This window comes from Myotis davidii, unplaced genomic scaffold, assembly GCF_000327345.1.
Source record: "Myotis davidii unplaced genomic scaffold, ASM32734v1 scaffold478, whole genome shotgun sequence".
Taxonomy (NCBI): Eukaryota; Metazoa; Chordata; class Mammalia; order Chiroptera; family Vespertilionidae; genus Myotis; species Myotis davidii.
Window position 1 is genome coordinate 3656727 of NW_006289570.1, and position 11244 is coordinate 3667970.

An 11244-nucleotide genomic window follows, 5' to 3' on the forward strand; every position below is an offset into this window, starting at 1 on the left:
ACTGGTTGCCTCTGCACACACCCCGACCAGAACTGGGGAATCTGCACCCAGGGTACCTGCCCTTGACTGGAATCGAACCCGAGACCCTTCAGTCCGAGGGCTGACGCTCTACCCACTGAGCCAACCGGCTCGGGTGCTTCTACCTCTATTTCTCCTTGCAGGGAGAACCTGGCCTCAAAGGAGACCCCGGTGAGAAGAGCCATTGGGTAAGCTCAGGGCCCGCACGGCTGCCCCCGCCTGCCCTGGACACTCAGGAGGTCATTCTGGAGTGGGGTGCCCCCCGCCAAATCCCCACTGCAACCTGGTCTCCCAGGGATGAGCCTTGACCGTTCTCAGGCCTCGCCCCCTCCCTGCTCCTGTCCCTCCCAACGGGGCAGGGCCGGCCTCATCAGCAGACCCCACGCTCTCTGTCTCTGCCTTCACGTCCCTGCCTCCGCCTTCCCTCTGCGTCCTTTCCAGGCCAGGGTGGCCTGCCTGTTCCTCCTGGCAGTGTGGGCTGACCCAGTCCAGACTGCATCCCCTGCCTCCATGACCCTCCCCTAGCCAGGGCTCTGGCTTCTGCTCCCCTGTCCACAGAAGAAAGAGAAGGGTGAAGAATGAGATGGGGGCCTTAGGAAAGCAATGGAACCTATATAGGCAGGGAGGCTACACATGCTGAGGTACAGGAGCCCTTGGTAAGAGGTACAGGGCACCTAGACACCGTCACCCACGGAGGAAATTCACGGAGTGTGGGGAGAGCAGCCTAGAAACTGTCACGCATATAATGTAGATGGTAAATGAGGTCATAGACTCCACTGTGCCCAAAAGACCCATAATTAACACGAAGTCCTAGACACCATCGCATACAGAGGAGACCCAGGAGGAAGGGGAGGAGACACCTAGAAACTGTCCCAGGCACAGGAGAACCATAGAAAGTGAGATGAGGGGATCTAGAGAGCACCCTGCACAAAGGAAGCCCAGGAAGAGTGGGGAGGGGGGCCTAGAAACTGTCACGTACACAGGAGACAGAATAAAAGAGAAAGGGCACCTAGAAACCATATGTGGGGGTCCTAGAAACCGTCACAATCATCAGAGATCATAAATCTACCTACCCAAGCGACACACTGGGAGAGGACCAAAAGCCCCTAAATGCAGGGACATAGGCGACATTTGGAAAATGGACAGGATAGGGGCAGGCACCCCTATGGGAGAGACAACTGGGAAGCTCTTTTGGAGGCTGGTCCTGTGCCTCCCTCTCCCCCGCCCCCATCCCTGGTGCAGTCTGGCTGGGAAGTCCTGCTTCCTGGCGGGCACTAGCTGGTGAGGACACGGGAAGCACCCAGCGCCTGCCTTGCCCTCTCTGCTCCTGATTGTGGGGTCAGCGATGGATACAGCCGTGGGAGTCCCCACCCTGCACGAGTCCAACCCCATGTCTTTCCCCGACTTCTGGGGTCCTGCTACCTTTCTGGCAAGCCTCTCCCAGCTCCTCACTGCCACGCCACCTCTCCCACAGCACCCCCCACCCCGGGTGGCTCCAGAGCCTCTTAAGCACACCCGTGTGAGCCCAGCCCTGTGCCTCTCCTCAGCCCCTTCCGGACCCCCCCAGCACATTTCCCACCGGCCCAGGAAAGGCGGGAGAGCGAGGTGAAGCCTGAATTAGGCTCAGCAGCCCCGTCCCTGCTTGGGGACCCCAGCCGGAGAACTGATGCCTGAACTATCCCACATCAGGCCTCAAACCCAGGACCACCTGTGGGAGGGGCCCCAAGAGGTAGCAGGGCCCCTGCCCATCCACCTGCCTCCCCTTCCCCCTCCCCCTCCCGCACCTCTGCGCCTGCTTGCTGCCTACCTGGGAGGGGCCTGCTGGGCTGGGGCTGCATGAGGCTTTGGAGGCTGGGGAGCTGTTCTGTTGGGAGCAGGTGGGAATGAGGTCGTGTGGGGAGGGACTCTGGGGACTCCTATCCACACTCGACCAGCCCCACTGCGGAGCCACTGGCCCCGCTGTAGCTCAGCAGTGACACCCGGTGGCCATGTGCACGCACTGCACGCACTGCTAGGGAGTGACTGAGATGGGCCAGCCAGGCCCAGGCTTTTTCAGCTCCCAGGACTGGGGGGAGCCAGCTAGCATTCCCCCAAGCACCTCCTCGGTGGGCGTCAGGCCCCGGGACACAGATGCAATTCGGACACTGGCCCCACCCTCACGGTGGTCACCGGGAGGCAGCGGGGAGGAGGGGGACAGACAGACTAGTAACCAGCAGCAACCGGACAAGGGGAGCTCAGTTGTGATGGGGGGGTGGGGGCACGTGGATTTAGCATCTTCCTGGTGGAGAATGTGCCGGGGCCTGAAAGATACATTAACCAGGCAAAGGGGTGCCGTGTGTCTGCACTGGGAGTAGCAGTGTGTGAAGGACAGAGGTCAAGACTTAGGAGACCATAGTGAGGAATCTGAACTTTGTTCTGTGAGCAGCGGGGGGTCATTGAAATAGTATGAGCAGGAGACTGATGTGGTCAGAAGGGGCCTCTGTGACCCTGTGGAGAATGAACGGGAAAAGCAGGAAGATGAGGTGGAAGGCTGTAGGCAGAAGGCTGCCTGGTCACCATGGCAAGAGCCTGGGGGCTGGAACTGGGAATGGGGACAGTGAGGGTGGACAGATGTCCCTGGAGCTAAGCGACGTTTGGGTGCTGGTTTGGCTGCGAGGGGGAGCGAGAGTTAAGGGAGACGCACAAGAGTCAAGGAGAGCCAGGAGAAGGCAAAGAGGAGGTTTTGTCCATGGAAAGTGGGAGACGTCTATTATGGCCAAGTGGGGGCGTTCAACAGGCCCTGGCGCTCAGGCCAGGCAGAATCTTTTTTTTTACGTTTTTCAAAATTTTTATTTTAAGAACTTTCAAATACGCCGAGATGTTGGTTACAATGACTATTATTCTCCCCTTCGTATTTTGCCACGTCTGCTCTCTTTCTCTCTTTATATATTTGCAGACCTTTTTTCTGATCCATTGAAAGCAAGTCTCACGCTTCACCACATCTCCCCCAGCACATCATTGTGCATCTCAAAAGACGATGGCCATTCCCCCAAGAGCCACAATACCGCTGTCACACCTAAGAAAGCTGACATGAATCCAGCACAATGATGCCACTTAATATCTAACATATACAAACTTTATCAGTGGTACCCAAAATGCCTTTTATAGCTGTTTTTTTTTTTTAAAACTTCAATCAAGATTCATACATTACATTTGGTTGTACCTCTAGTCTTTTTTTTTTTTTTTAGCAACCTATAGTTTCTATTTTAAAAAATACATTTTTATTGATTTCAAAGAGGAAGGGAGAGGGAGAGAGAGAAACAACAATTATGAGAAAGAATCATGGATCGGCTGCCTCGTGCACGCCCCACACTGGGGATTGAGCCTGCAACCCAGGTATATGCCCTGACCAGGAATCAAACCATGACCTCCTGGTTCAGAGGTCAATGCTCAACCACTGAGCCACACTCGCCAGGCATCTGTAATCTCTTTTAGTCTAGGACGGGCCCTCTGCCCTTTTTTCTTCTCTTGACTCTGCCTTTTGGTGAATGTTCCTCCATGTGGATTTGCCTGGTTGGTTCCTGGTGATCAGAGGCAGGTTAGATGCTCCTGGCAGGAGCACTGAGGAGGGATGTGGTACCCTCTGCATCTCAGCAGGAGGCTCATGATGTCCGCTTGTCCCACTGTCCATGCGAGATATAGTTTAACATAATTTTTGAAGGTCATTCACATTTAGATCCTCCTCCCGTAATACTTGAAGAGAGATTACTTTGGTGTACAGCCTGTGGTGACCCTGTGACCCCCCCCCAGGCTGCAATAGCCATTCAGTGGCCCGAGGGAAGCTCCATCCATGTGATGTGGACAGGACACCTGGATCATAACAGTCACAGTGAGCCAGCCCTCGCCGGTTTGGCTCAGTGGATAGAGCGTCAGCCTGTGGACTGAGGGTCCTGGGTTCGATTCCGGTCAAGGGTACAGGCCTGGGTCACGGGTTCAATCCCCAGGGGCGTGCAGGGGGCAGCTGATCAATGATTCTCTCATCACTGATGTTTCTATCGCTCTCTCCCTCTCCCTTCCTCTCTGAAATCAATAAAAATATTTGCCATCTGGGGCTCTGTTGGAATTGAGATATCTACATCGCAGATAGCTAAGTCTGGACTAGGAAAGGAGGGAGGGAGTGTGAGTTTGGGCAAGACCGTGGGCCCTATGCTGTGGAAGGAAAGGACAGATTGGTAGCAAGTGATAGTGAGTGCCAGCTGGTGGTCTCTGCCACGAGCCCTGGGCAGCAGCTGGCATTGCTTGGCAGTAGGGAGCCCCCAGATCAGGGAGGCCTGGGAGGAGGGTAGCTTTGTGGGCCTGGCGCTGCCACATCCCTGGGCCTGGGCGCTAGAGGAGCTGCTTAGAAGAGAGGGTAGGGCTGAGGGCTGGGCTCTTGGGCCTGCAGAATACAGGCAGGTAGCAGTCGGAGCCTGGGAGGCATGAGCCCAAAATGGGAAGGGACTGGGGAGAGGGCGCCAGGGCCAGAACCTCAGCTTTGCCAGCATTTTTTTAAAAATATATATTTTATTGATTTTTTACAGAGAGAAAGGGAGAGGGATAGAGAGTTAGAAACATCGATGAGAGAGAAACATCGATCAGCTGCCTTCTGCACACTCCCTACTGGGGATGTGCCCGCAACCAAGGTACATGCCCTTGACCGGAATCGAACCTGGGACCTTTCAGTCTGCAGGCCGACGCTCTATCCACTGAGCCAAACTGGTCAGGGCTTTGCCAGCATTTTAAACAGCTTCCCAATAGCAGTGCCACTTGAACATGTGCTGATTTTACTTGTACATATTCATTTGAATGGAAAGAATATTGGTAAGTAGCCTGAGCCCACTGATGGATATAGACAGAAAGTGTGTCGGTATAAAGAATATTAGAGATGGCGCAGTGGGGCTCTGTGGCCACCTCCAGGCACATTCTGTGGCAGGTTCCATGGCAGGCTCTGGTCAGCAGTGCAGCCCCTGTGGACTGGCATCCCCTCACCCCTGGTGCAGCAGGACCTGCAAGGGTGTGGGGAGACAGCAGCCAGCTGGGATCCACCAGGACTCACTGGGAGGGCTGCTTCTGCCTGCTCTGCCCCCTCCCGTCCTTTCCTGGCCTTGTCCCGGCTGTCCGTGGGCCCTGGGCTGTGGCAGGGGTGCCGGCTGCAGGTGCATGACCAGGGCGGGGCATGGTTCACCAGCAGGCTTTGCAGGGCCCCTTCCCCTGCCCCCTTCACGGCTGCATCTGTCTCTTTCCTCCGCAGGGGGAGGGGTTGCACCAACTACGCGAGGCTTTGAAGATTTTAGCTGAGAGGGTTTTAATCTTGGAAACAATGATTGGGCTCTATGGTGAGTAGAGACAGACGGACAGACAGCCCAGCCCCTGCCCACCAGCCTTGCCCAGGCCCTTCAGGGTGGAGCTGCCTGGGCCCAGTCATGAGGCCGGAGAGGCCAAGCCCACCGACCCCTCAATGACTGGTCCCTCCAACACAGGGAAACCTGGGTCTCACCTCTGAGGTCAGACTTGGGCCTCCTGGCTTTGTGGGTAATGTGGCTTCCAGGCCTGCAGGGGACACCAGAGGTGACAGATTGCGAGTTTGGAAGAAATCCGCAATGAAGCAAAACTCCAGACCAGCAGGAAGGGGACTGTGGGTGACAGAGCCAGGCTGCAACAGTGCAGGGGGTTGTGGGAAATAAAGTCAGAGCCCAGGCCTGCAGGAGGATTATGGGTAATGGGTCCAGCTCTAGAGAAAGCATGGGTAACAGAGCCAGTCTCCAGGCCCACAGAAATGCAGGGGACTGCGAGTGACAGGACCAGGCGCAGGCCCCAGGGGCCTCTGGGTAATATCCTACCCACCAATTCTGATCCCCCCTCACCCAAAAGCCCCCAGAGGCCCTCCGGGCAGGTCTTCCTGGCCTCAGATATCCCCGTGACAGCTTCCCTTTCCCTCCGGTCCTCCTAACCTCCCCTGAGGGTCCCTGTAGGGGTCTGTCAAGCCCTCATCTCAGCCCAGGAATTCACCCACCAACCCTCTACCCATCATCCATCTGGTCACGTGAGGAGCCAGGCTAGCCCTGTCCCCACTCAGAGACGCACACCCAGGCTCCTGCCTTGAAGACCGCTGGTGCCTGGCCCATGCACCCCCCTCGGCCCCCGGCCCCGCCCTCGGAGGCCGGACTCGCACCGTCTGCTCTTCTCGATCTCCCATCAGGCTCCTAGCTTACAGAGCTTCCTGCAGCAGCAGGCTCAGCTGGAGCTCCTGGCCAGACGGGTCACCCTGCTGGAAGCCATCATCTGGCCAGGTAACGGCAGGGTGGGCCGGCAGGGGCAGCCCCTTCCAGCAAGGGCCTGGGACGGGCCGGGGTCACAGAAGGCGACTCCCAGTGCTGGACCCAGGCCCGCGGACACTCATTCTTGAGTCCGTCCATCCAGCAGGCAGATAGGGCCTGGCACGGAGAAGGCTAGGGTCACTAGTTCTTGAGTGAGCGAGCACGGCTTCTAGCTTGGCTCAGGCTCCAACAGATAAGACAGACATAGTCCTGTTCTCACGGAGCTTAGGCTGTGGGGGTGCAGGGGGAGCCCTGGAACTGGCCGTTAAACCCAAGGTGAGGAATACCACGGGGGAGTGAGTACAGGCAGCTGTGAGAGCACAGAAGTGCCCCTGACCAGGCTGTGGGTGGGGGGTGGGGAGGAGGAAGGTGTCTCAGGGAGGGCTCCCTGGAGGTGGTACTGGCTCAGTGGAACCCTGAGGGGCAAAGCTCAGGGGCAAGTGAGAGGCACAGGAATAACATGGGCAACAGCCAGGAAGCCTGAGGGCCTGAAGGGACGGTTCCCTGAGATTGCTGAGGGCTGAATGCTGTAGCAGGGCCCAGTCTGAGAAGGTCCTTGAAGGCCGCTGGGGAAGCACAAAAGGAGGTTAGTCACCAGGTGGGTGTTACCTCTCCTGGGCCTGGTTTGTCCGGCTAAGTATCTATAGAGACGAGGGCCCTGGGGTCCAGGAGCACCAAGGACGGGGGTGAGAACAGTCACTTCTCAGTGGGGGTGGGACGCTTCCTGGAAGATGGGGCTGGTGTTAGGTCAGGGAAGGTGCCGGCAGTGCGCCAGCAGGAGAAGGTGGGAAGGGCAGCCCCCCCGCCCCACCGGGTCCTGGTTTGTCACGGTGAAGGCCCGGAGGTTGGAAGGTGTGTGTGTGGTCTGCTTCCAGAGCTCCTCTTACCAGACCACATGTCTCTTCTGACTCCTAGAAACATAACTGACCACCTCCCAGACCTCCTTCCTCTCCGAATCCCAGGCTCTCAGCACCTTCTCAGGTGCCCCCACCTCCTCGGGCAGGAGCCAGAAGGGACTCATTGTGGCCTGGGATCTATCCCCCACCCTCCCTCAGCCAGCTGTGTCTCCAGCAGCTCAGGGAGGAACTGCTGGTCACTTAGGAAGGCCCACGGCCACTCTCTGTGGCCATGAGCCTAGAGCAGAGATCCCACGAGCCAGCTCTGGTTATGGGCCTGGAAGGGGTGGTGTGGGAGGAGGGGATGAAACTATCCCTGTTGGCCCATCATGCACAGCGGTGCTAACTAAAGACCCAGCTGGGACTCACGTTTAGGATACAATCAAGAATAACAATAGTAACCGCTGGGCTGGAGGATTTATAATCCTCTCTTTCCAGTCCTCACACCAAGCCTGCTAGGTGGGCGGGAGACACCAGGCCCATTTCACAGATGAAGAAAGGGGTTCCGAGGGCTCACGTGTCTCCCTCGGGGCCGTAGGGGCAGCAGTGGCAAGGTCAGGGGTCCCCCCGAGGTCGGTCCTCTAACACCCTGGCTCTTTGGGCTCCATCGGCAAAGGTTCAGACGCCCCTGCTCCACCAGGCACTGGGGGGGTTCCAGAGGAAGCCAAGGCCCTGAACTTAACCATTTAATTCATGGCCACAAGCTCACCGTCCCAGCGACCAAGTAATCCAGCTCGTACTGGGAAAGCCACTTTGCGCTCAGGCCGTTACGGGTGTGACAACAGGAGTGCGACCCCTGAGTTCCAGAGGAGGCTCAAAGGTCTGTGACTGCCCAAGGCCACATAACAGGACATGGTGGGACAGGACTTGGCCTTGGCTGACGCTGGAAGTTCTGCTTCCCTCCTCCTGTCCTCCCCGATTTAGGGCGTGAAACGTCCCCTGTGACATGTTTATTTGCCGAGTCCCCAGATCGCAGCCCAGAGGTGCATGGGAGGCTGGACACAGAGCCAGGGCCTTAACGGTTATGAGGAGGCAGTGCCCTCCGGGGGACGCTGGTGCTGCCACGGGCCGTCTCTCTCCTGTGAACCGGGGTTGGGAGACGTAGTCGAGTCCATCCTGGGCTTTTCCCTGAGCCTCGCTCTCCCCCTAGAAAAACAGCCCGTCCTCCCGACCGGCCTGCCTGCTCGGTTAGCTTTGGGAGGGACTGAGTGATAGTCACAGGTGGCTTCCTAGAGGAGGTAGGTCATGCTCTGCGTTTTGAAGGATGAGTAGATTTTTAGGTGGCAAGAATGCCAATTATTCTTGGGGTCTAGCTCCCTTCCAGGCGGGGCATATCTCACCATAGCCTGATTGGAACTGACTTCAATAATTGTAGGAGCTGGCCAGGGCCCAGAGTACAACTGGGACTGTCCCGCTGGTTTGAGACGAGACCAATGAGGCCCCGACAGGCCCAGTTTGCCCAGAGCCACAGAGTAGGTCGGTGGCAGAGCCTGGCCTTCCTAAACCCTTCCCCGCCAAAAGCGGCCTAATCAGAGAGAGGAAAAATGAGCCTGTCCTTCGGCCTTAGTTTACCCAGCTGTGAAATGGGGTTGATTCAGAGCATACCTTCACCCCAAAATGTAGAAAAGAAAAAACAATACCATTTCTGTGGAGCACTCACTACAGAATAAGCCTTTCGGGAACATGGTGGGTCCATTTATCCCCACTTGACAGAACACCAGAGGCCCGCGTGCCCTCATTGGGTTGGGGGCTGAGAACTCCTTGAGGTGGGGGATACTAACCAGTTTGCAGACCCCCTTTTCCTACAGCTCTGCCTCCTGGATGCCAGGGCAGAGTACACCTGGCTGGGTGCCCAGTCTCCCACCCCCCCAGAGGGCCCAGGGGAGGTGGGCGCCCTACACAGACCTCACTAACCCTGCCTCTCTCCTTCCCTCCGGCAGAACCAGAGGGGTCAGGGGCAGGCCCTGCCGGCGTGGGCACCCCCAACCTCCTTCGGGGCAAGAGGGGAGGACACACCGCCAGCTACCGGATCGTGGCCCCCAGGAGCCGCAACAGGAGAGGCTGAGGGCGGTGGCCCCTCGGGTGGACCAGGCCAGCCGCCTCTGGGGACCGCCCATCCATATTTATTAACGTCCTCAGGGTCCCTCTGACACTAGGCCTTTGGGGTAAGCAGGTCTAGGTCCTGGCACCCCAGGCATGGCTGCCACGTATGAGGCTCAGCAGGGACGGGGTCTGAGGAGAGCTGGCCCAGCGGGGAGGTGGGGCCTTGCTGTGAAATGGGGTGCTGCAGGCCTGCAGGGAGCGGGTGGCAGGTTCAGGTTCGTGGTTGTCTTCCCATCAGCCGCCCAGGCATCGGGCCTGCTGGCACTGCGGGAGCCGAAGCTCTGCCCGGCCCTCAGCACGTGCAGGGACTTGGAGGGCAGACCCGCCTCCCTGCCTCCCCATCAACCTCTTCTCTGGTTCTCTGGTTCCTGGTGCTGGGTTCCCAACCCTGAGGTCGAGTTGCCTGAGCTGGCAGGATGCTGTGGACTCCTCGACTCAGTTCTGCCCCCGGAGCCCAAGCTACTCCTTTGTCCCAGGTTTGGGGGTGGGGGGAAGGGACATGGAAAGGGAGGAGCCACCTGCTCCCACAGCCTGTGACCGACACAGGAAATAGGTGCTACCGGCCAATAAAGGCCCCGGCCTGTTCTCCACCAGCCTGGCCTCAGTGTGTGCTTTATGGAGGACAGCAGGCAAGGCCAGGGGTCTCGTTTCTCTTCTGTGGCCTTCACTGCCCGCCTGCAAAGCAGGTTTGAGGCTCCTCTGGCCATCCCCTGGGCAAGGGGAGGTGAGCAGAACAGCGCTCAGGCCACCCCAGCACTCAGGCCACCCCACCCGCCGGTCAGGTGTCCAATGGCTGTGGCGTCTGAGAGGCCTGGAGAGCAAGGAGCTGCCAAGCCCGAGGGCAGCCTCTAGCCTGGGTACCCAGCAGCTTCTGAGCCTGTCTGCACAACCGAGGAAGTGAAAGCGATGGCGGCCCTCAGACTTCCCAGTCTGTTCCTGGGCCCCCGCTGGTGACCCCCAGCAGGGCCGGTCAGTCTCCAGGTGTAGCCCCTGCACCACCCCTTAGTCCAGCGTCCCAGGCGCCCCTCTGCCTTACCCCTCCCCCAGCCCAACCCCCTGCCCTCTTAGCTCTGTCTGCACCTCCCCTCCCTGGGAAGGGCCAAGGCTCGAGGCGGGCCAGGAGGGAGGAGCTGCAGCTTCAAAGTTGAGGAAGCTTCTCCCCCACAGCACCCCCACCCTTTGCTTCCTGCCCAAGGGGCCCAGCAGAGCGCAGTTCCCAGCCTCCCAGCCTGCTCTGGGCTGGGCCTAGGAGACCCACAGAATTGGGCCTGTCCAGCGGGTACACTGGGGGCTGGGGACAGTGAAGGGATGGTATTCCCAGGTAATCAGGGAGGGCTTCCTGGAGGACTCTGTGTAGGCTGAGACCACGGATGGGTAGAAATTAGCTGGGAAACAGGTGATTAAGAATGCTCCACAGCAGCGGGTCCAGCCAGCAAGACCGAGGTGGAGGACAGAGCTTCCTGGAGGAAGAGGCTGTGTGGTGCAGAGACGGCAATGCTGCATCTGGACATCAGGGAGCTGCTCTCATGCAATTGGCTGTTCGTTCACGTTCATTCATTCACCCCCCCCTCCCCCCGATGCCAGCACAGAAGAGTCCACCCCCACTGCTGTCCCCGAGGAGTCCAGGTTGAAAAGAACCGTTTTTATTCTACACAGTGCAGGGCGCTGAGGGGCCTCCCTGTGCCCACGTGACTTAGTACTTGGGGCTGGAACTCCGTGTAACCAACCATGGGCAAGGACTCTTGTGGCCTGAGGGCCGCCTGTGCTAGGGGGGCCCAGGACCCTCAGGGTGGGCGAGCCCACCCCTCCCCTGAGTCACCAGGTCCTCCGCGCCCACCTCCCCACTGACCAGCAGTGACACCGCACCCTCCACACGACCGGTGGCTGCTAGC

General features: G+C 58.6%; 2 protein-coding genes across 2 annotated transcripts in view; one reads left to right on the top strand and one right to left on the bottom strand.

The window, feature by feature from the left end:
- EMID1 (EMI domain containing 1) overlaps positions 1 to 9402 on the top strand; it is a 27113-nt gene extending 17711 nt beyond the window's left edge. The window contains exons 15-17 of the mRNA XM_015562828.1: positions 162 to 206; positions 6236 to 6326; positions 9190 to 9402. Coding sequence (XP_015418314.1) covers positions 162 to 206; positions 6236 to 6326; positions 9190 to 9314 — 261 coding nt within the window. The 3' untranslated portion in view covers positions 9315 to 9402. The remainder of the gene's footprint in view (positions 1 to 161; positions 207 to 6235; positions 6327 to 9189) is intronic.
- Positions 9403 to 10964: 1562 nt separating this feature from the next.
- The window catches only part of RHBDD3 (rhomboid domain containing 3), a 3318-nt gene continuing 3038 nt past the window's right edge, over positions 10965 to 11244 (bottom strand). Inside the window, 1 exon segment of the mRNA XM_015562829.1 lies at positions 10965 to 11239. Within this exon segment, the coding sequence (XP_015418315.1) occupies positions 11118 to 11239 (122 nt within the window). The 3' untranslated portion in view covers positions 10965 to 11117.